General features: G+C 43.9%; 1 protein-coding gene across 1 annotated transcript in view; it reads left to right on the top strand.

Moving 5' to 3' along the window:
* chn2 (chimerin 2) overlaps positions 1-25,752 on the top strand; it is a 261,556-nt gene that overhangs the window by 120,962 nt on the left and 114,842 nt on the right. The window contains exon 2 of the mRNA XM_033047391.1: positions 19,058-19,096. Coding sequence (XP_032903282.1) covers positions 19,058-19,096 — 39 coding nt within the window. The remainder of the gene's footprint in view (positions 1-19,057; positions 19,097-25,752) is intronic.

Genomic DNA, 25,752 nt, shown 5'->3' with positions numbered 1-25,752 from the left:
TGATGATACTTCCAGCCTTTCTGATGCAAAGCACCGTGAAGATGGACTGGATGTAAGGAAGTGATGGACGAGGTAGTGTTCAACACTCTGCAAGTTCTGGTAATAAAGAGCAGAGCCGTTGACATAAAAGACTGAGTTGCATCCTGTCAGAATACTTTCTATTGCTGCAGATATATCATTAAATAAGGTGGCCTGGAAATTTCATTAGGTGCAGCAATGTCCATGTCTACTATACAATTTGAATTCCCGTGGAAAATGTTTTGGTGCAGAAAATTTGTGATTTAATGCATGGATTGAAAAGTCTGCGAATTTTTCCCTGTTTTGTATCAGAATCCAATGATGCATATTGCATGATATTGTCTGAAGCAAATGTTGAGTTTATCACACATTAACAATACCTACTCCAGCATTTCGTCTTTTTTTGTAAACCAGCATCTGTAGTTCCCTGTTTCAACAATGTCTACTATACAGCACAATCCAGTTTTCTGGTGAATATTACAGTGTGTAAATCAGGGGTTGGCAACCTTGTTCTGCATAGGGGCCGGGACACATGTCTGTGAGTGGATGGCGGGCCACATCTATCGCGTGTATACATGGATCCCGCCCCGGTTTGCAGGCATCAAATCACGTGTTCACATAGATCCTGCCCTTTCGAGAACGCCACCCGGAGCACTGGCCCTTAGTTACGGGCGCTCACGAACATGGCGCACCTACGGACCATTGCCTTGGCTCTGTCCTGAAGGCGGTGGTTCAAATACTCATACTCACTCATCCCGGCCTATTGACAACCCCAATCCCGACAGTGTGTTTAAGAAAGAACTGCAAATGCTGGAAAAATTGAAGGTAGACAAAAAATCTGGAGAAACCCAGCGGGTGAGGCAGCATCTATGGAGCGAAGGAATGGGCTATGTTTCAGGTCGAGGCCCTTCTTCAGACTGGTCTCAGAGCAGCGTCAGCCGCTTCTGAAGAAGGGTCTCGACCCGAAACGTCGCCTATTCCTTCGCTCCATAGATGCTGCCTCACCTGCTGAGTTTTTCCAGCTTTTTTGTCTAACTCCAATCCCAACAGTGAAGCCCAGACACAGAAGGTGCGCAGCCATGCTGGCAGCTTTGCGCAGGATGCGGTACAGCCAGAGCTCGGTGCTGCTCGGCAACTCGGCCATTGCAGCTGCCTGCCCAGGCCTCCTTACGTCCTTGCATCACCGCGCCTGGGCGCCGCGGCCTCGGTCCCGGGAGGTACCGGAGATGAAGAAAGTCGGCGGGCCAGATAAATATGGGGGAAAAAATACGCCTGCGAGCCGGATGATTTTGGGTTACGGGCCGCATTCGGCCCGGGGGCCGTAGGTTGCTGACCCCTGGTGTAAATGGATCTCTAAAATAGCAAATGACAAGATGAATGATTGTACGTTTCCACCTAGTTGGTCCTCATGCATCGCACTTTTTCGGGGATGATTAGTTGGTAATGTACATTGCACAAATTGGTTTGATTATATCTTAAGCTTGCCTGCTCGGGGCAAATCTGTGTTTTCCTCAGTTTCATAGAAATAAATTACCGACAGCATGTTAATATCATTTTCTTTCTTAACAAATGCTTAACTGATATTTAGCAGTGATGGCTAACTGCTTTTGAGATAGCTAGGGAAAATTGGCCTTTGAGGATATAGCATCTAATCACCAATGTCAATACCAAAGCATGTTGAGGAACGGCTGTGCGATTTGTGAAGATTACATATTGCAACAAGGCTTAAAGGTTTCAAAGGTCTTTTATTGTCACGTGTACCAATTAAGGTACAGTAATATTCGAATTACCATGCAGCCATACTAAAAAAAAAGCAACAAGATACACAACTACACAAAAGTTAACATAAACATCCACCACAGCGGATTCCACATTCCTCACTGTGATGGAAGGCAATAAAGTCTAACCTTCTTCCCTCATTTTTCTCCCGTGGTCTGGGCAGTCGAACCATCTGTCTGGGCGATCGAAGCTCCCGCAGCTGGAGATCGAAGCCCCCGCGTCGGGACGATCGAAGCTCTCGTGTCGGGACGATCGAAGCCCCCGCGTCGGGACGATCGAAGCTCCCGTGTCAGGGCGATCGAAGCTCCCACATCGGGGCGGTCAAAGCTCCTGCGTTTGGAGATCCCAAAGTCCGCCTCTAACCAGGGAGCGCGAGCTCAATGATGTTAATTCCACAGGCTCCCACGGTTGAAGCTCAAAGGTCAATCCCTGGCAAAGGGATCGCCAGCTCACGATGTTAAAGTCCCGCAGGCTCCCGAAGTCGGTCTTCAGCAAGAGGCCTCCAGCTCCTCAATGTTAGGCTGCAGTGCGGACTGAGATACTGTTAATATGGACTAAAATAGAGACTATTAAAATGGAGTATCAGGGCATTTGCAAAACCTGTTTGGTCAATTCCCGTGAAAAGCTGAGAGCTGCAAATTGGTTCCAGGAAGTCTAGGTCCTAGATTAAACTATCAGATAAGGTGAGGTCCAGATGTCGTTACTATTGTTAAAATGTATGAGCACTTTGCAGGGAAACCCAGAGGTTTTGCAAGGGCATTGACATGATAGGCTGGCTGCAGAAGGATTGTAAATACTGTTAATAATGTTGCATGGTGTTTATGTTACTGTTTGAGGATTGGCTGAAGTGTGAAGCCTTGTTTGAATTGTCTGTACTCCCCAGGAGAATGTTGCATTATATGTTTGATTGACTTCCTTCCAAAAACCTCTGTACGAACATTGTAATTGGATGCTTTGTAATTGGGTTGGGGAACTGTCATTAACACTTTAATGTAATCGATATCTGTGATTGGTTTGTAGGGGTACCACCCCCATGTAGACCTGTCCCACAGGGTTCAATGACCTATAAAAGGTAACCCCCCATGAGGTTCATTATCGATCTTCTGGAGGATTGCTTGGGACTGCGTAACCTTTTAGAGGTGTCTGCTTGCACGAGGCTGAAGGGCTTGGACAAGCAGAGACAAGGATCGATCCCGCGGTGTGGCTAGGTATCATATAGGGAATTTGTTATTGTTTCATAAAATAAAAGATTTAGTGATCCAGTGCTTGACTCTGTGTTTTACTGAACTAGACTAAGGGGGTTAGCCCTAGGAGCATAATTACAATATGATACGGGAAAAAATCGCATCTCCTTCAAAGAGATTTTTTTTTAAAGTTTCCCCTAAACCCACCCCCCCCCCCCCCCACATAAAACAAGCTAAAGAACAATAAAACATACATTTAACACATATTAAAGGAACACCACCCGGTGCTTGAGGCTGCAGGAAATTTGGAGAATTGAAGCAAAATGACAGTGTCATTATTTGTCAACATGTTAAGAGTGTCTGATGTGGTGAATACATAGAAGATCCATCTTTTAGAGCACTCCTAAACTTACAATAATGCATAGTGTTAATACTTATTGAAAGTGGGAGGATGCAGATTAGGGAGAAAATTAGAATTGATCAATGAAGAATCATTGACATTTGTCAATTAATTATTTGGCTGTGATAGTAAAGACAGTTCATTATTGAGAGCTGATGATGGGGCAGAGGTCATGCCACAAGCAAAGCCAAGTAGAAAATAATCAGCATTTAAATGGAATTTTATCGGAGAAGATTTAAGACAACTGCTGGGATGATTTGACAAGTCTATTGATCCTTTGTTGGGGATGAAGTGGAGGGGAGGTGGGAGAGCAGTTTAATGCTGAATAAACCTGTCAGAATTGAATTACATTTTGTCGTGCTTACAATCTGTGACTGCATAGGATCTGATCACATTTTCTGGAATTCACAAAATTGCTTTGTAAAACATATATTTTCGTGTTATCTTCTAACATTTGTGCTTTTGGTAAAATGACTTTTGTCCTGACCAAGAATTATCAGAGCGCATTTTTGTTGCTTTTATTTCCATCTGTCATCACATAATCTTCACCATCAATGAGCCCTGCCAAGTGACCCGTTTTTGTGCTGGGATAATTTGGCCTTTGGGATTATGTACAGTACATTTAGTATTCTTTACCATTTGATTCCCATTTGTATCTCCCTCTGTTCTCTGTCTCCCCTTCCCTTACTCTCCCTACCTTTGCTCACCCCCTCTCCCTCACCCCTTACTTTCACCCCTTGCTCTCCCCCTCACCCATTACTTTCAGTGTTTGTTTCCTTTCCAGGAATCTACAGTTTTAATTTTATGTAGATGGTTTTTTTTAACAAGTAGTGGTAGTTCCTGTATTTGGCCAAGTGTGGAAGACAACAACAATGACTTGCATCTAAGCAAGACTAATTTAAAAAAAAAGCAAGACATTAAACCAGGGAGTGTATGTATAGTAGTAGGTACTAACAAAATATAGTACTAACAAAATAGAGAGAGTACAGAGGAGATTTACTAGAATGTTGCCTGGGTTTCAGCACCTAAGTTACAGAGAAAGGTTGAACAAGATCATTCTTTATTCTTTGTTGCGCAGAAGGTTAAGAGGGGACTTGATAGAGGTCTTTAAAATTATGAGAGGGATAGACAGAGTTGATGTGGATAAGCTTTTTCCATTGAGAGTAGGGAAGATTCAAACAAGAGGACATGACTTGAGAATTAAGGGACAAAAGTTTAGGGGTAACATGAAGGGGAACTTCTTTACTCAGAGAGTGGTGGCTGTGTGGAATGAGCTTCCAGTGGAAGTGGTGGAGGCAGGTTCGATTTTATAATTTAAAAATAAATTGGATAGGTATATGGACGGGAAAGGAATGGAGGGTTATGGTCTGAGGGCAGGTAGATGGGACTAGGGGAAAATAAGTGTTCGGCACGGACTAGAAGGGCCGAGACGGCCTGTTTCCGTGCTGTAATTGTTATATGGTTAAAATGTCACCCATTCATTATTTCCAGAGATGCTGCCTGTCCCTCTGCATTACTCTAGCATTTTGCATCCTACTCTGTCATGATCCAATTGGCAATATTTATGTGACTGGTCCAGTTGAGATTTTGCCCAATGGTGACGCAAGAATCTTGATAATATAATTTAGATAATAGTAACAACATTAAATGACCAGGGCAGAAGCTCAAGTTTTGATCTCTCCAAAGCCAAAGAATGTCAGGTCACTGGCGGTCGCCCTAAAAAAAACGACAACTGGAACGGTGACTGTCAGAGACACACGCACACGCACGCAGACAGAAGCAGACATGCACACAGACACACACACACACACACACACACACACACACACCCACACAGACAGACAGACAGACAGACAGACAGACAGACAGACAGACAGACACACAGAGATACACACACACACAGACAGACACACACACAGAGATACACACACACACAGACACACACACACACACACACACACACACACACACACACACACACACACACACACCCACACACACCCACACACAGAGACACCCACACACACAGACACCCACACACACAGACACCCACACACAGAGACACACACACACACAGACACACACACACACAGACACACAGACAGAGACACACATACACACACACACACACACAGACACACAGACAGAGACACACAGACACACACACACACACACACACACAGGCACACACACACACACACACACAGACACACACACACACAGACACACACACAGACGCAGGCACACACACACACACACACACACACACACACACACCCCCCTTCACCAGCCCGTTATGCAGGTGGGGACAGGGCAAGCGAAGGGAGCGCTGTCTGAGTGAAATTCACACGGTGCAAAGCCAATGTGAAACATCCACACACCGCGATGAACAGGAAGGTTGGCGCTGTAATTAAGATGGTGAAAGCATAGTATATGGGAAGGGTCACATAAGTCCTTTAAAAGAAGGGGGGAGAAGGAGTGGAGACCTTACCGGTTGGTTATCCTTGGTTCGGAAAACTACTGCTTACGTTTTATTTTTCCCAATGAGCCAATGAAATTCACCGATCAGCACCGGCGAAAACCAACGAGAACCTTCGACCGCCTGGCAACCCACCTACGGCATGAGGATTCTCACTACTCTCCATGGCGGCTTCATTCTAGTCGCTGCTAATTTTTCAACATGTTGAGAAATTTGCGGCGACCATAATGAGGCCGCGACTAGTTCCCACAAAGCGGGAACCCCTCACGACCATGAAGGCGATTCCCTGGCAACCACCCGCGAACATGTGGTGACCATGTGGCGACCGCACAGTCTCCGGCAGTCCCCTAAAAAGTCGCCCAAGTGGGACAGGCCCATAATTCTTGCACATCTCCTATTTTGCAACAAAGTTCATTGTTCCCTTTTATTAGATGTACCTGAATGTTAACTTTGTAATTCTGGCAAAATTTCTTGCCAAATCTCTCGAATTCCTAAAATTCTGCTGTTCTATTCTTCACACCAATGGGTAACCCCACATTTCCATGCAGTGTGCCCCAGTCTTATCGCACAATTAATTAATACATTTAGTTTAGTATATTGTCACGTGGCATCTTCATAGCTTTGTTTTGCATCTAAAACATGGATACAATGTACTTGGCCCTTCTTCGCTCTTATTAATGAAGAATGAAAATACTGATGCCTCTGTACTGACTCCCCAGAGAAAATCAAATCGTAACATCTGTGCTCCCCCGTTTCTGTATTGCAGCCAATCTTCTTGCCATGCAATTGTAAAGCTCACAACATTAAGTGCACTTACCTCGGCGCCTTATGAGGAATAGATAGAAGAACAAGGTTAACAATTTCATATCTATACCACTACGTGCAAGAAAGTGGTCTACCTGCCCAATTTGCTTGAAAATATACCACCATTCCTTCACTATCACTGTCTCAAAGTCCTGAAGCATTGTGCAAAAGATTATCGTGTCAGTGAGACCACATTACAAGACTGAGTAAAAAAAACGGAATTCAATAAATTAAAATACTGAAACCAGAACAGCAACACAAAATAGGTTGATCCCCACCAGAAAGAGATAATCATTTTTCTGGTAAAGCTGGCTTATTTTCGGATTTTTATTCCAGCAGTATTTATTTTATTTGACTTTGCTTTCAAACAGCAGCTTTCTTCCCCTTCTTCCCCTCCCTCCCTCCCACTCCTTTAATGTCAGAAATGTAATCAGATGCAAATTACATCTGACTCTGCACTTCTAGATTGATCACAAGAGCCCAAGAAAAAAATTGATGGGTAGAAACAGTCTACTTAGCAGTAACTGATAAGTAATTAAGGGTTTCTCTTCATGGACTATGAACATCTCATCCCAGTTCAAGCTGTTCTGCTCCGTAAACACGTTTATTCAGTTCTGAAGAACTTAATTAAAATAACTTCCTTTCTAAAGTTCTTGATTTGAAGTTGCTTTAACTTTCCCATGTGAAATTTTTATTTTTAAAGTTTATCCTACATATTAGCATTTTACAAAGACTGAGGAGTAAGCACACTTCAACATTAACAAAGCTGGTGATTAAAGTTCCATGATTAACAATTCTATAGGCCTATAATAAATGTAAATAAAAAGCACCTCACTAAAACAGCCTTCTTGATTGCAGGGCAGTGGATTAAAAACCAGGGTGTTGGGCCAATTGTAAAGCACAGCAATTAACAGGCACAAATACACTTGGCTGAGTGGCCTTCATTGCTGTCTGCTTCTGTAATTTTTGCAGACTTGGTCATTCTGCATCATTGCTACACTTCGAAATTGATTCCTCATTTGGTCTCCATTTTGCCGTTCAATCGTGGACTTTTTCTGGCTCAAAGTAAAAAATACTGCAGATTCTAGAAATCCAGCAAAGGCTACAAGTAATCTCTTGGAAGAGAAAGAGTCAACGTTTCAGGTCACAGACCCTTTATCAGGACTTAGTTAGTGAGTTTAGAGCCACGAGGCGGAGCAGACCATAAGAGGGAATGTTTAAAAGAGCGCCGTTTGATTGGCTCATCCAGAGGCCCAGCAGCCAATAAAAAGTGAAGATATACCAGAGTGGCCTGTTGGGAGCGGTAATTTTAGGAGAAGCTGTTTGTTGTGGCACGGGTGCTGTGTTTTTAGACTAAATGTTGAAACTTTGACGACAGGATTTGGTGAGAAGGCTGAGCAGAATTCAGAGCAAAAAAGGATAGGTCTTGTTTTTGACTTTCTTGTTTAAGGGCCAGTCCCACTTTCACAACCTAATTCACGACCTCTGCCGAGTTTGCCCTTGACTCGTACTCGCAGCATGGTCGTTACGATGTCATAGGTAGGTCGTGATGCTAGTCGTAGGTACTCGTGGCATCAAGTAGGTCGGGGCGTTTATCTAGCCTGATGAAAAATGTCCACGGGTAAAAAAGATCTTGAATTAGGTCGTGAAAGTGGGACAGGTCCTTTAATCGAAGTGTGGGTGGGATGTAATTTTCTTCTTTTGTAGAAGTGCAGGTTGGATGCAGTTAGGGCACTCAAATTCTCTTCCTGCACGATGTAGGAAATTGGGAAAACTTCCAGCACTCAGCTGTAGCTCCTGGCTGACGGCATGAGGGGACTGGAGCCGCGACTGAACTCCAGAATGGTATTAGACATAAGGAACTGCAGATGGTGATTTGCAACAAAAAAAAAGACACAAAGTGTTGTAATAGGTCAGGCAATATCTCTGGAATTTGTAGTTAGGTGACATTTTGGACTGGGACCCCTCTTCAGACTTGAGAGAGATGTGCTGTGCCATTTGGGAGAGGGGGGGGGGGGGTTAAACTAGATTGGCAGAAGCATGGAGAAAGTATTAAAAAAAACAATCTGGGCTAATGGCACAGATGGATGACTGGCACAGAAGGAGAAATCAGGGTTTCTGAAGTTGTAGAATTCAATATTGAGACAGGGGGCTGCATCATGGCCAGATGAAAAATAAGGTACTATATCTTGAGCTTACATTGGACCCACACGGACAGAAGAGGGGGCCACAGAGTGAGAAGTCAGAATGGGATGGAGAAATTAAATGGAAGCAACAGAATGCTCATGGTCAACGCTGCTGACTGAACCAAATTGTTCCGCAAAGCCATGTAGAGGAAACCAGATGATTTTTGTTTTTGATGTAAGCTTTGGACAACATTATTTTCCTAATATTTGGAAGCATCTTTAGATTGTAGATAGTTGCAAGAATAATATTGAAGTATTCTTGTAATGTTTTAACTTCCCTCATTGACTGAGACAATCAAACAAAATGCTTGGATGTGGTGCAATTTGTTGAATGTATCTAAGAAAGCCTTTCACCAATATATAGAGTGCCCTATCAAGAGGGCACAACAGGGGCCCTCCTCTTGAGGAATGAGGTAGAGCATGTAATTGAAGTGTCAGTGGGGCAGTACTTTGGGATTGGTGACCATAATTGTACTAGTTTTAAAATGAAGAAAGATAGAATTGGTCCACAAGTTCAGGTCTTAAAATAGATCAGGCCCAATTCTGGAGCTTGCAGAGGTCAACTTGGTGAAGTTTGGTTTGCAGGTAAAGGGAAGTGGGAGGCTTTTAAAACTGCAATAGTAAAAGTTCAGGCTGCTAAGTTTAGGGAACCTTGGTTGACAGATATTGAGGTTCTGATCAGGAAGATGGAAGCATACATTATATTTAGGTATTAGGGATCGTGGCAATTTTGTGATGAATGTAAGAAGTGTAAAAGTGATTTTAGAGGCATATCAGGAGAACAAAAGGTGTAAACAAAAGGAGGAGGCCTCAATAGGCCCGACTATGGGTGGACAAGAGGATGGGGACTGGACTTTGTGCCTTCCCCCACAGTGGGAATCACTGTGGGGGGATGTTTTGGTGTTGAATTTCTTTATGAATACTGTGTTGTATTTTTATTAGTGTGCTGCAAGGACATCAGAATTTCCCCTGAATAAGGGGATTAATAAAGTATTTATCTAAAATGGATATGGCAGACAGGTTAAAAGAAAATCCCATGAGTTTCCATAGGTTTATTAAGAGTTAAAATGTGAGTGAAGAGAGAGTAGATTAACATGACAGCCTATGTGCGGAACCACAGAATATTGAGATTTTCAAGAGTGTTTAATTGTCACGTACTGATGAATGAACACTGAAATTCTAACTTGCTGCATACAGCTCCTACACAACAAATCATAAACAAAAAAAAACAGTGAATTAATAACTTAGAATTAAATTCTTAGCACGGATGCTGAGGAATTAAGGCAAATGAATTGATGTCGGACCATATGCAAAAAATAAATCATTTGTTGGTATTGGCACTCATTAAGGTGCTTATTAAAGCACATTAAGGTGAATAAAACTGTAGGGATTTGACTGAGGTGCCTGACCGAGTGCACCCTTGGACTTTGTGGGAAGTGAGGGGAAGAAATTGCAAAGGCTCCTGCAAAGACACACGCATCATCTTCAGTTACAGGTGAGGTTCTGGAAGACTGGAGTGTGGATCATTTTGTACCATTATTTGAGATGGTGAGCAAGGGCAACCCAGGGAACTACAGACAGGTGAGCCTGATATCATTGGTGCGTATGTTACTGGAGGGGATTACTGAGAGACCGGATCTACCAGCATTTGGATAAACAAGGACAGATTAGGGATCATATGCATGGATTTGTGCGTGGGAATTGTGTTTTGAAAATATATGCATTTTTAAAGAGGTAACCAAGAATGATGAAAGTATGTTTTGACTGTAAATAATCTAAACAAAGACAAATTTCTTGACAATATATGGGATTAAGCAGTTAGCTGTTGTCTTTTGAGAACTCCGTTGGTATTCTGCATGTATATTCCATGTTACATATTCTGTGGATCAGATTCTGCATTTGTGATGGTGAAGAAACTCTGGACATTTTTCATTGCTATCAAATTCATGTTGTAATGTGAAAGATGCATATGCTAAATATGAAAATTCAGAAGCTGGTGTCAGCGATTCCCTCCTTCCCCATAGGCTTTGTGGTTTGGTAATTTTCCTTGTTGTCAGTACTCTGTGATCTTCTGAGAAGTTCAAATATTTCCAGTTCTTGTAATAATTGTAAATGCTGACCATAATTAAAACAAAATTCCAGGTGATTGCCATTCAGCTGAATAATTTTAAATGACTTCAGGAAAGATCAAATGTATTCTGATTACAAATATTAAAATCCAATGAGTTACATTGAGTTACTTCATCCAAGACTCCTTGGGCTATAGGGCATACATTCAACTGTCGAGAACCTTCACACTTAATTAGTATTTGAGCTGTTCAAACCTCTGAAATTAATCTGTTGATTCAGTTCTTGATTGGTTGAAAAATAAGTATTTGAAAGCTAATATAAAAATACAGTCGAGTTTAAAAAATAATAATGTGGAGTGGAATGAGAAAAAGGAAAAAATATATATTTTAAATGTTTTAAATGTAGCCACTAATAAGATTGAAGAGAGAACAGAATAGTGATGATAATAGACAATAGACAACAGGTGCAGGAGTGGGCCATTCGGCCCTTCGAGCCAGCACCACTATTCAATGTGATTATGGCTGATCATCCCCAATCAGTAACCTGTTCCTGCCTTCTTCCCATATCCTCTGATTCCGCTATCTTTAAGAACCCTATCTAGCTCTTTCTTGAAAGTATCCAGAGAACCGGCCTCCATGAGGCAGATAATTCCACAGACTCACAACTCTCTGTGTGAAACAGTGTTTCCTCATCTCCGTTCTAAATGGCTTACCCCTTATTCTTAAACTGTGGCCCCTGGTTCTGGACTCCCCCAACATCGGGAACATGTTTCCTGCCTCTAGTGTGTCCAAACCCTTAACAATCTTATATGTTCCATTGTTTATAAAGGGGTCTAAGAGTAAACCTAGCAATTATAGACCTATTAGTTTGACGTCAGTGGTGGGCAAATTAATGGAAAGGATACTTAGAGATAATATATATAAGCATCTGGATAAACAGGGTGTGATTAGGAACAGTCAACATGGATTTGTGCCTGGAAGGTCATGTTTGACTAATCTTCTTGAATTTTTTGAAGAGGTTACTCGGGAAATTGATGAGGGTAAAGCCGTGGATGTTGTATATATGGACTTCAGTAAGGCCTTTGACAAGGTTCATCACGGAAGGTTGGTTAAGAAGGTTCAATTGTTGGGTATTAATGGTGGAGTAGCAAGATGCCAGAGAGTAATGGTGGATGGTTGTTTGTCAGGTTGGAGGCCGGTGACTAGTGGGGTGCCACAGGGATCTGTGTTGGGTCCACTATTGTTTGTCATGTACATCAATGATCTGGATGATGGTGTGGTAAATTGGATTAGTAAGTATGCAGATGATACTAAGATAGGTGGGGTTGTGGATAATGAAGTAGATTTTCAAAGTCTACAGAGAGATTTATGCCGGTTGGAAGAGTGGGCTGAAAGATGGCAGATGGAGTTTAATGCTGATAAGTGTGAGGTGCTACATCTTGGCAGGACAAATCAAAATAGGACGTACATGGTAAATGGTAGAGAATTGAAGAATGCAGGTGAACAGAGGGATCTTGGAATAACTGTGCACAATTCCCTGAAAGTGGAATCTCATGTAGATAGGGTGGTAAAGAAAGCTTTTGGTGTGCTGGCTTTTATAAATCAGAGCATTAAGTATAGAAGTTGGGATGTAATGTTAAAATTGTACAAGGCATTGGTGAGGCCAATTCTGGAGTATGGTGTACAATTTTGGTCGCCTAATTATAGGAAGGATGTCAACAAAATAGAGAGAGTACAGAGGAGATTTACTAGAATGTTGCCTGGGTTTCAGCAACTAAGTTACAGAGAAAGGTTGAACAAGTTAGGGCTTTATTCTTTGGAGCGCAGAAGGTTATGGGGGGACTTGATAGAGGTCTTTAAAATGATGAGAGGGATAGACAGAGTTGACGTGGATAAGCTTTTCCCACTGAGAGTAGGGAAGATTCAAACAAGGGGACATGACTTGAGAATTAAGGGACAGAAGTTTAGGGGTAACATGAGGGGGAACTTCTTTACTCAGAGAGTGGTGGCTGTGTGGAATGAGCTTCCAGTGAAGGTGGTGGAGGCAGGTTCGTTTTTATCATTTAAAAATAAATTGGATAGTTATATGGACGGGAAAGGAATGGAGGGTTATGGTCTGAGCGCAGGTATATGGGACTAGGGGAGAATACGTGTTCGGCACGGACTAGAAGGGTCGAGATGGCCTGTTTCCGTGCTGTAATTATTATATGGTTATATATATGGTTTCAATGAGATACCCTCTCATCCTTCTAAACTCCGGAGTATACAAGCCCAGCCGCTCCATTCTCTCAGCATATGACAGTCCCGCCATCCTGGGAATTAACCTTGTAACCCTACGCTGCACTCCCTCAATAGCAAGAACGTCATTCCTCAAATTAGTAGACCAAAACTACACACAATACTCCAGGTGTGGTCTCACTAGGGCCATGTACAACTGCAGAAGGTCCTCTTTGCTCCTATACTCAACTCCTCTTGTTATGAAGGCCAACATGCCATTTGCTTTCTTCACTGCCTGTCTTACCTGCATGGCTTAATTTCATTGACTGATGAACAAGGACCCCCAGATCCCGTTGCCCTTCCCCTTTTCCCAACTTGACACCATTTAGATAATAATCTTCTTTCCTGTTTTTGCTACCAAAGTGGATAACCTCACATTTATCCACATTAAACAGCGTCTGCCATGCATCTGCCCACTCCCCCACCTGTCCAAGTCACCCTGCATTCTCATAGCATCCTCCTCACAGTTCACACTGCCACCCAGTGTTGTGTCATCTGCAAATTTGCTAATGTTACTTTGAATCCCTCATCTAAATCATTGATGCATATTGTAAATAGCTGCGGTCCCTGCACCGAGCCTTGCGGCACCCCACTAGTCACTGCCTGCCATTCTGAAAGGGACTTGTTAATCCCTACTCTTTGTTTCCTATCTGCCAGCACTCTACCCCCAATACCATGTGCCCTAATTTTGCCCACTAATCTCATATGTGGGACCTTATCAAATGTTTTCTGAATGTTCAGGTACACTACATCCACTGGCTGTCCCTTGTCCATTTTCCTAGTTACATCCTCAAAAAATTCCAGAAGATTAGGCAAGCATGATTTCCCCTTCGTAAATCCATGCTGACTCGGACCAATCCTGTTACTGTTATCCAAATGTGCCGCTATTTCATCTTGATGAGGTCAAATAAATAGGTATTTTCAGTAGTTAGTATAATATCACCTTGTACTGTCCGCTACCTTTAATATTCATCCATATTACGTAATATGTCATAAATAACATTAGAATGTATTGTCAAATCCCATATCCATAACACAAGAAAACAGGCATGTCCAAAAGCAAAATATTGCAGATGTTGGAAATGGAAAATCCTAGAGATATATTCATATTGCTGACCCATAACTATTGTATTTTCCAATATTTCCTGCTTTCACTTGATACTTTTGCTATTTTAATTATTTTCCATCTGTAGATTAATAAACATTCAATTTGAAAAAAGATAGATTACATTTTCACATTTGTGTTTGATTAGTTCAATAATTTTCAAAAATAGAATGTTAAAACCAATTGAAAAATAAACCTTTAATCACTGTAGGTAGTTTATGTTATTATGAATATTATAATTGTAATATTCTCTTAGAATACAATATGTGGATGCTTACATTACTTCATGGACTGGTTGGAATTTTGGTCACATGATCTCTCCATTTGCTATTGTTATTTTTAACTATACATCAAATACAGAAGTGGAGGCAATTATCCATGCTGACATAAGAACTGCAGCCCCAGTTGATGACACATATTTTGTGTGTATTCTGTAATTTATATTACTGTAATTCATTTTGTATTCTTCTTATCGGGTCCACAAACAAGATTAGTTGTTCAACCAGAGCCGAACACACTTCTCATACAATGGTGTCTGTCTTGCACATCTTGTACTTCTTGTGCGTGGTGGTGGAAAGATTGGGGAAAACACGGCCGCGACGTGAACGCTTTATCTTTGATCCCATTTTGTATTAAAAACTGTGAAAAATGAAATGTCTATTTTGATGTTTTTACTTTTATCTTTTGTTAATTCTTTTTTAATATTTGTTTCAAACAAAGTCATAGAAATTGTATTCATAGTCTTAGATTTGTACAACAGGAAACAGACCCTTCAGCCCTTCGAGTCCCGGCTGACCATAATGCATCCAGCTCTACTAAATCATTTAGAATATTAAATACTGAATTTACTAACTGCTAGAAACTTACAGTATATTAGGCTTTTTCCATCTGGCAGTGCATGCAAGTTCCACAAGTTTACATTACTTTTACAAATGAAGAACCTAAATTGATTCCAAGCAAAGTAACTCATTCTACTTCACTGGGGTTTTACCCCAACAACACAATCTACCTTAGTTTTGCTGTAATAAAACTAAAATAAAATATACTGTAAATCCTCAGATCAGCTAAAGTGATGACCTTTCTGATGTTTCCTGATTTGATGACTATTTTCCTATGTTTTCTGATTTCAATTTGGAGTTCTGGCACCTGTTGTTTATGTTGCTTTCTTTTATAATTGTAATACTGTTTTGAAGCAAAATAATTTTGTGCAGTAGTAGAGTGAGAAATGCTACGTATAAAAGGATGACATTTTCCCAAAGTGGTTTGTGCTAAGTAAAACATTGCTGCATGCTTTAAGAGTATGTGGCTTAAAGAAATTTAGAAAACAGCTTGAAGGCAATCTAAAAGTCCAGGTACATTTTAAATTGTACATTTAAATCTTATTTTAAATTAGAGCAAGAAATGTGGTTTGAATTATGATAATATACATATTCTCCTGAACTAAATTAAATGCTACTGCTGGAGAAGTTGCGGAACAACGTGTGCGGACGTGGCGCCGACGGACGAGAGGCCGAAGCGAAGTAGTCGAAGCCAAAGAACGGAGTGGAAACGAGGCCGAAACATCAATAAACTGAAAGAGTCCGAAGACGAAACGCCTAATAATCGAAAGGATGGGACGCCTAAATGCAAACTAACTGAAAGGGCAGGATGCCTAAAACCCAAGGAACCGAAAAGCTGCGTCGCCTAAAGCAAACTTACCGAATGGCCGCTCTGTCGAAATGCCACCTACCCGAAAGGTGGCGTCGCCTACAGGCCAAAGGACCGAGTGCCGCTCAACGGAAAAGTCCAATAACGGACTTGACGTTGCCGGGGGGCGGGACTTGTCACCGATTGGTCCAGACCCCCGCGTCCATCACATCACTGTGAAGGCATGAACGAACATTGTCCCAAATCTCCGCTTCACCCGACCCACAGCCCACAGAGCGTGGCCGTGGGAGAGTGGGGGCTGTCCCGAGCGATGCCCACCTTCGGCCGCTTTCAATTTGGTGCTTGGGTTCAGATTGCCCAGTCACCTATGGCTTGTGTGGGAAAATGAACCCCACGCTCCCGTCTCCCCTCTTCTCTCTCTCCCCCTCTCTCTCTCCCCCTCTCTCTCTCCCCCCTCTCTCTCTCTCCCCCTCTCTCTCTCCCCTCTCTCTCTCCCCCCCTCTCTCTCCCCTCTCTTCTCTCCCCCCGCTCTCTCTCCCCCTCTTCTCTCTCCCCCCGTCTACTCCTCCCTCTCGCTCTCCCTACGCTCTCTCTCTCCCCCTCTACTCTCTCCCCATCTCTCTCTCCACCCTCTCCTCTCTCACCCCTGCTCTCTCTCACCACTCCTCTCGCCGCCTCTCTCGGGTCTCCGGCTCTCATCCCCCCTCTCCTCTCATCCCCCTCTCTCTCTCCCTCTCCATCTCTCTCTCCCCTCTCTTCTCCCCAGTCTCTGGCTCTGCCCCCTCTCGCTCTCCCCTCTCTTCCCCTCCTCCTCTCTCTTCCCTCTCCGCCACTCTCTCCTCCCTCTATCCTCCCCCTCATCTTCCTTCCTCTCCCTCTTCCTCTCCCCCTTTCCTCTCTCTCCCTCTCTCTCTACCCCCTCTCCCCCTTCCCTCTCTCCCCTTCTCCCCTCCCCCCTTCCCTCTCCCCCTTCCCTCTCTCCCTTCCCTCTCTCCCTTCCCTCTCTCCCTTCCCTCTCCCCTTCCCTCTCCCCCTTCCCTCTCCCTCTTCCCCCCTTCCCCTCTCCCTCCCCCTTCCCTCTCCCCCCTTCCCTCTCCCCCCCCTTCCCTCTCTCCCTTCCCTCTCCCCCTTCTCTCTCCTCCCCCCCCCCCTTCTCTCTCCCCCTCTCTCTCCGTCTCTCATCCCCTCTCTCTCTTCCTCCCTTTCTTCTCTCTCCCTCCCTCTCTCCCTCTTCTCTCGCCCCTTCTCCGTCCCCTCTTCTCTCCCCTCTCGCTCTCTCCCCTCTCCCTCTCTCCCTCCCCTCTCTATCTCTCTCCTCTTCTCTCTCTCTCTCCCTCTCTATCTCTCTCTCTCTCTCTCCTCTTCTCTCTCTCCCTTCTCTCTCCCCTCCTCTTCTCTCTCTCCTCCTCTTCTCTCTCTCCTCTTCTCTCTCTCCTCCTCTTCTCTCTCTCTCCCTTCTCTCACTCCCTTCTCTCTCCCCTCTTCTCTCTCCCCTCTTCTCTCTCCCCTCTTCTCTCTCCCCTCTTCTCTCTCCCCTCTTCTCTCTCCCCTCTTCTCTCTCCCCTCCTCTCTCTCCTCTCGTCTCTCTCCCTCTCTCTCTCCCCCTTCTCTCCTCTCCCTCCTCTCTCTCCTCCTCTCTCTTCCCCTCTCTCTCTCCCCTTCTCTCTCCCTTCTCTCTGACCGCGATGCACCGCCATCTCACCCCAACCTCCACACCAGGGTGATTTCCCCTCCTTCCGACTGGCAGTCAGTGACTGAGAGACGCTCCCGCGGGTGGAGACGGAGGAGAGAGAGAAAAGGGGAGAGAGATAAGGGAGAGAGAGGAGGGGAGGAGGGAAAGTGAGAGAAGAGTGGAGAGAGAGAAGAGGGGAGAGAGAAGGGAGAGAGAGAGGAGGGGAGAGAGAAAGGGGAGACGGGAGCGTGGGGTTCATTTTCCCACACAAGCCATAGGTGACTGGGCAATCTGACCCCAAGCACCAAGTTGAAAGCAGCCGAAGGTGGGCATCGCTCGGGACAGCCCCCACTCTCCCACGGCCACGCTCTGTGGGCTGTGGGTCGGGTGAAGCGGTGGTTTGGGGCAATGTTCATGCCTTCACAGTGATGTGATGGACGCGGGGGTCTGGACCAATCGCTGACAAGTCCCGCCCCCCGGCAACGTCAAGTCCGTTATTGGACTTTTCTGTTGAGCGGCAGTCGGTCCTTTGGCCTGTAGGCGACGCCACCTTACGGGTAGGTGGCATTTCGACAGAGCGGCCATTCGGTAAGTTTGCTTTTAGGCGACACAGCTTTTCGGTTCCTTGGGATTTAGGCGTCCATCCCTTTCGGTTAGTTTGCATTTAGGGATTCCATCCTTTCGGTTAGTAGGCGTTTCGTCTTCGGACTCTTTCGGTTTATTGGTGTTTCGGCCTTGTTTCCATTCCGTTCTTTGGCTTCGACTTCTCTGCTTCGGCCTCTCGTCCGTCGGCGCCGCGGAACAAAGATGAGGCATTGCACCATTGGCATGTTGCAAATTTCCAAACCGTTCCTTTTCTGGACAGAAGCAGTGTTCTGTGATGTGAAGCAGCCTTCACTATTGGGAGACACTTGTGGTATCCCAAAGGACTGCACAAACTGCATTTTACTTTCGACAAAATGAAAGTAAGCATGCAGGTACAGCAGGCAATGAAGAAAGCGAATGGCATGTTGGCCTTCTTAACAAGAGGAGTTGAGAAAAGGAGCAAAGAGGTCCTTCTGCAGTTGTATAGGGCCCTAGTGAGACCACATCTGGAGTATTGTGTGCAGTTTTGGTCCCCTAATTTGAGGAAGGACATTCTTGCTATTGAGGGAGTGCAGCGTAGGTTTACAAGGTTAATTCCCGGGATGACGGGACTGTCATACGCTGAGAGAATGGAGCGGCTAGGCTTGTACACTCTGGAGTTTAGAAGGATGAGAGGGCATGTTATATGGTTATATCTTATTGAAACATCTTGAGGACTATCTGTATATCAGCGTTGCATATTTTGATGAGGATCTTGCTGACTCTTTGATAGGTACATTAAATACAAATGATTTAAGAAAATGGATCTGAAGCAAATGTGTAATTCGAACAATATTTTTTTCTTTTTTTTAGATGCTGAAGAATATCAACCACCGATATGGAAATCGTACTGTAAGTTTAAAAGCTGGCTGAATAATGTTTTAATGTACACAAGTGAATTATAACACTGCGTCGGTGGGATTCGGAATGAGCACGAATATCAGAACATGAAAATTTAAAAATGCTTCTTGTCTCTCCATTTTGAATAACAAAGTAGATTTAAAGTTTATTTTTAATTAAGTCCATGAGGACAAATGAGCAGATGCAATTGACAGTAAAACAGGACATTAATTTATCCAATATGCTGTTTTGGGAAATAGAGTCACCCATTTATGTAGCAAGAAAATTGATAATGAAAGGCTGCTGCTGTTTCATTACATTTCCATCAGAGGGCAATTTAAGAGGACTGGGAAATAAGCATTGAAACAGATTAAATTAACACCTAACTTCAAATTTACACAACCCTTTATTGTCTCAAACCTGTAATTACTCTGGGTACGTGTGGCCTTTTCAATCCTATGACAGTATTTCCCAGTGAATGAAGTGGATCAAATGTTTAAACATCTACTTTAAAAAAAAATTGAACAACATTATACTTAAGCAAGATCACATGTGCAATTTTTCCAATAAAATCTCAATTCAATTTTGCATTTCGGGCTAATCGAACATCTTCCAAGTGTGCAGGCAAAAAATAGGATCAGTGTGAGAATTCGACCTATGTACATCAAGGAGAAGGCAGAAGCTAGCAGAGTCAACACTGACTGCTTCCATTGACTGAAAAATATGTTCTGATCCCAATAAAGTAATAACTTTGTGGATCGAACGCTTCCTTTCTAGTGTTGGAACTTTAGCTAACCGAACAGCAAAGTTGTAGAGTCATACAGCACGGAAATGGGCCCTTTGGCCCAACTTGCCAGACCACCCCATTTTGCTAATTCCACCTGTCTGCATTTGGCCCATATCCCTCTAAATCTTCCCTATCCATGTACCTGTCCAAATGTCTTTTAAATATTGTGATAGTACCTGACCCAACTAGCTCCATGGGCAGTTTGTTACAAAATCCCACCACCCTCTCTATGAAAAGGTTTCTCCTCGGGTTCCTGTTAAACCTTTCCCCTCTCACAATGTTATGTTCCCTGGTGCTTGATTCCCCTAATTTGGGTAAAACACTGCACTTACCCTATCTATTCCCCTCATGATGTTAAACGCCTCTATACGATCATCACTCATCCTCAAGACACAAAAGTGTATTATTGTCATATTTCCTGAAACGGAGCAATGAAATACAGGCAGGCGCACTGACACACACCCCTATCCAGGTGCATCCTCAACAATGTCTTGTTCAACTGTAACATAATCTACCACCTTGTATACTCAATCCCCTGACTAATGAAGGCCAATACACTAAAGACCTTTCTGACCACCCTATCTACCTCTGACGCCACTTTCAAGGAACTGTGCAACTGTATTCCTGGATTCCTCTACTCTCCAACACTCCCCACGGCCCAGCTATCCATTATAAAGGTCCTACCCAAGTTTGACTTCCCAAAATGCAACACCTCACATTTATCTGCATTAAACACCATTAAAATGCTGTAAATTTTGATATCTATCTATGATAACATTCATTTGCAAACTTACTAATCATGCCTTCTACATTCACATCCAAATCGTTGATATAAACCACAAATAGTAGTGGGCATTGGCATCGATCTCTGAGGTACACCACAAGTAGCAGGCCTGAAATACATCCTTCCACAATCCCCCAATGCTTCCTTCCATGAAGCCAATTCTCTATCCAGTTAGCTAGCTCTGCCAAGGTCCCATATGTTTTGCTTGGAGTCATAGGGTCATACAGGTTCCCCAGTTTCCTGCCACACTCCAAAGATGTACAGATTTATTGGCTAATTGGCTTGGTAAAATTGTAAATTGTCCTTAGTGTGTATATGATAGTGTTAGTGGTGTGGGGATTGCTGGTCGGCACCAGACTTGGTGGGCCTGTTACCACGCTGTATCTCTAAACTAAAGATAGATAGATACCTGCTGCAAAAAACGAAAATCATTTCTCCAAAAATCTCAATCAAATTCATAAGACACGATCTCCATGTACAAAGCTATGCTGACAATCCATAAACAGCCAAATCAATCCAAATGTGTATATATTTTCTCCCACAGAATCATCTCAATTAACTTGCCCACCACAGGTATTAGGCTCCGTGTGCGGACGTGGCGCCGACGGACGAGAGGCCGAAGCAAAGAAGTCGAAGCCATAGAATGGAATGGAAACGAGGCCGAAACGACAATAAACTGAAAGAGTCCGAAGACGAAATGCCTACTAACCGAAAGGATGGGATGCCTAAATGCAAACTAACCGAAAGGGCAGGACGCCTAAAACCCAAGGAACCGAAAAGCTGCGTCGCCTAAAAGCAAACTTACCGAATGGCCGCTCTGTCGAAACGCCACCTGCGTCGCCTACAGGCCAAAGGACTGACTGCCACTCAACAGAAACGTCCAATAATGGACTTGACGTTGCTGGGGGGCGGGACTTGTCAGCGATTGGTCCAGACCCCCGCGTCCACATCACTGTGAAGGCATGAACATTGTCCCAAATCTCCGCTCCACCCGACCCACAGCCCACAGAGGGCGGCCGTGGGAGAGTGGGGGCTGTCTCGAGGAATTCACACCTTCGGCCGCTTTCAACTTGGTGCTTGGGTTCAGATTGGCCAGTCACCTATGGCTTGTGTGGGAAAATGAACCCCACGCTCCCGTCTCCCCCTTCTCTCTCCCTTCTTCTCTCGCTCCCCCCCTCTCGCTCCCCCCTTCTCTCTCTCCCCTCCTCTCGCTCCCCCCTCTCCGCTCCCCCCTTCTCTCTCCTCCCTTCTCTCTCTCCCCCCCTTCTCTCTCCGCCCCCTTCTCTCTCCCCCCTTCTCTCTCCCCCTTCTCTCTCCCCCCTTCTCTCTCCCCCCTTCTCTCTCTCCCCTTCTCCCTTTCTCTCTCTCCCCTTCTCCCTTTCTCTCTCTCCCCTTCCCTCTCTCTCCCCTTCTCTCTCTCTCTCCTCTCTCCCACTTCTCTCTCTCCCCTTCTCTCTCTCCCCTTCTCTCTCCCTTCTCTCTCTCTCCCCCTTCTCTCTCTCCCCTTCTCTCTCCCCCTTCTCTCTCTCCCCTTCTCTCTCTCCCCCTTCTCTCTCTCCCCTCTCTCTCTCCCCTTCTCTCTCTCCGCCTATCTCCCCCCCTCCCTCTTCTTTCTCTCCCCTCTTCTCTCTCTCCTCTCTCTCACTCTTCTCTCTATCCTCCTCTCTCTTCCCCTCCTCTCTCTCTCCTCCGCTCTCTCCCCTCATCTCTCTCTCTCCTCCGCTCTCTCCCTCTTCTCTCTCTCTCCCCTCTCTCCACTCTTCTCTATCTCATCCTCTCTCTCCCACGGCCAACCCTCCGCGGGCTGTGGGTCGGGTGGAGCGGAGGTTTGGGACAATGTTCATGCCTTCACAGTGATGTGATGGACGCGGGGGTCTGGACCAATCACTGACAAGTCCCGCCCCCCGGCAATGTCATATCCGTTATTGGACGTTTCTGTTGAGCGGCAGTCGGTCCTTTGGCCCGTAGGTGACGCCGCCTTTTGGGTAGGTGGCGTTTCGACAGAGCGGCCATTTGGTAAGTTCGCTTTTAGGCGACGCAGGTTTTCGGTTCCTTGGGTTTTAGGCGTCCCGCACTTTCGGTTAGTTTGCATTTAGGCGTCCCATCCTTTCGGTTAGTAGGCGTTTCGTCTTCGGACTCTTTTGGTTTATTGTCGTTTCGGCCTCGTTTCCATTCCGTTCTTTGGCTTTGACTTCTTTGCTTTGGCTTCTTGTCTGTCGGCGCCACATCCGGGTACCATTAGGCTCACTGCTCTATAGTTCCCTGGCTTTTCCTTGCAACACTTTTAAAATAAAGGCACAGTATTAGCCACACTCCAGTCTCCAGGCACTTTACCCGTGTTTAATGATGATTCATTTCTCTCAGCCAGGGCACCTGCAAATTCTTCTCTAGCTTCCCACAGTGTCCTATCCATTTTTCAGAAAACCCCCTGTTGTTCTCTTTGCAACTTTATATTGGCTGTACTGTCCACAATCAGCGCAATCCACAGTCCACACTCCAGTTTATTCTACGTCTACACTTTATTTTTGGCAGGTCTTTTTACCATCTATTGGCCAAAGACATTGTTATCAAATCCATGTCAATAAATGTACTTATCTGTAAATGTTCTCCAATTCCTGCATAAGGTTGTCTACTTCCACTGCGTCATCGTTGGACAATTAATTGCACGAAATGCCCAATGCCAATGCGAGTTGATTTTGCACTGAGTTTCCAAATTTGATTGTTAATCATCATCTTTAAAATGGCAGGTGCAAAACATTTGGTAACTTGATGCTGATACCTGTCTATCACTATTGGCCCATTTCCAGTTGATGCCAGATGCTGTCTGGCTGTAGTCGATCCATGAGAAATGTTTTTCGGTATACTCAATCCTAAATTCTGTTGGAAATGGGAATGCAGATTAAAATCAGACCTGATTTAAGACTGATTTTGGGTCTACAGTAGTCATTCACTAACATTCAAATTGCTGGACCTCCATTGCTTGTGCCTCGTATCCTTGCTACTCAAGTCATTTCTAATCTTGTTCAACCCAATGTAGTTATATAAAAGTAACCCAAGGGATGTTGCAGAGAAACCTACCGGCCATTTAATCCTGCAGTTAGGTCAATGAGAATTTCTATCTCCCAGAAATAATTTAAAAATACTAATGTCACGAGTGCACCTACAAATGAAGAAACTGGTTCAACATTTGAGTTATTAAATCCCGTCTGGTTTGTAATTTATGATATGGAAATTAACAAAGGCCACATCCTAGTTAATGGGCCGAATTTATTTTGTTCATTTCAGTCCTTGAAGCTACTTGGCATTCATCTTGTGACAAGATGTTTGGTTGTCTCTTTCTTGAACTATGTTCTAATTCCTAATGTTTTATTATTTTCTTTACTTGCCTGCAGTTATATAGCGACTATTCTATTCACAGCATGTACTCGGATCTCTTGCCATAAAATGCATGCCTGGCAAATTTTACTTCTCACGAGAATCACATAATGTATCTTCCAGCAATTTTTACTGAGAAGTAGACAGCCTTACCCCCAATGAAGCAAAAATCTGTTGATATTACGATTTAAGCTCAAATTGCTTTCTCAGCTGGGAATCCCTGCTCTACATATGCAGTGACCTTATGCTGTTGAGGAACCAGATAAAATGTAACTTTTTAATGGAAGTGAGATAGGAAGATTAGATCATTTAATAATCATAAATAAAATGTCTGTATTTTGGAGTAAACTATAGTTTAAAACATGATACTGGCAAGCCAGGTGACTGGGAATTGCAAGATAAATATCATAAAATGGAGAGAAGATATTCCTTAGTAATGTTCCAATTTTTATGGGTAATAATAGAACATTGTTTTATTATTGTTAGGCTTCTAGAATTCTACGCTAAAGTACATACAAAACATTTCACTCAACTTCATCTTTTTGGAGGCTTGCACACTATGTTGAAAAGCCATAAGCCAATGAACTTGCAATCATGGTTGGAGGTCCTTGAGAATGGAAAGTAACATTTTACTGCATAAGAATTCCTAACTATAAATTAGCTCAATGATAGTGACAAAATTGATGGAGCAAAACGTGTATAAAATTGGAAAACATTGAATCTAATTATTAAACACTCAGAAAATATGGATTAAAATTAGTTTAATAACTATAATATGGTTGTAATCCTCAAAGTGGCATTAAATGGGGAAAATATGTAATTTCCCTATGGTAAGGTTACAATAATTTTTTTAAGTGCATTTAACTCACCAAGTCTTTGTGACTGGTCACATTTTTAATTTCTTATGATTTCCTCACGGTTTTGACAGTTGTACTCAGTCAGCTAAATTGTTGGTGTTTAATATAAAATAAATATTTGACTACAATTGCAAAATTATTTAATTATAATCCTGCCAGGACACACTTTTGCAGGTATTACTGTTGCAAGGTGGGTGTTCAGATACTTCCAATTATAAGATTTGTTTGAGTTTGCGATCTAACTGGATTGGCCAATGCTCTTTTCACTCCGTAAAAATGGTCAACAAAAAACTCCACCAGAAACTGAAATGCTGCACAAAGCTCTGTTTTCCCATTTCTCACATAGTATTTCTCAAATATTACAAGATTCTACGAGTTTAAAATGATGGGGGTGGGTGGTTAATCATTTTATTATTTACTAGACCAAGTGGGACCCGTGGGGATCTTTCCCCAAAGCGGGAGTGGGGTGGCGCACTGCGTCACAGGGGAGGCAATATTCCACTACTCACTCATAGGTCCCAATACTCACCACTCCCTAGAGAGGGAGGGGGGTAGAGAGGGAGGGGGGTAGAGAGGCAGGGGGCAGAGTCCCTACCCCATCTCCCTCCTCCTCATTTCCCTGATCCTCATCCCATTCCCTGCCCTGGTCGTAGAGCAGCGCCAGAGCCTGGAACTCGGCCTGGTTCTCGTACTCGACTCGGCCCTGGCTGTAGACCCAGGCTCATCCTTATCCTTCCAGCAGCAGCCTCCAGCCATCAGCTCGGCCGCCGCCTGGGCTCCAGTGCAGGTTCTGACTTCACGTCCCCGACCCTGGACCCAGGTGTCGGTGATTACGGCCCCATCCTAAGCCGCTTGGTTCCAGCCA

The sequence above is a fragment of the Amblyraja radiata genome, chromosome 2, assembly GCF_010909765.2.
Source record: "Amblyraja radiata isolate CabotCenter1 chromosome 2, sAmbRad1.1.pri, whole genome shotgun sequence".
In the NCBI taxonomy this organism is placed as follows: Eukaryota; Metazoa; Chordata; class Chondrichthyes; order Rajiformes; family Rajidae; genus Amblyraja; species Amblyraja radiata.
This window is presented reverse-complemented; position numbering and strand designations above follow the sequence as displayed.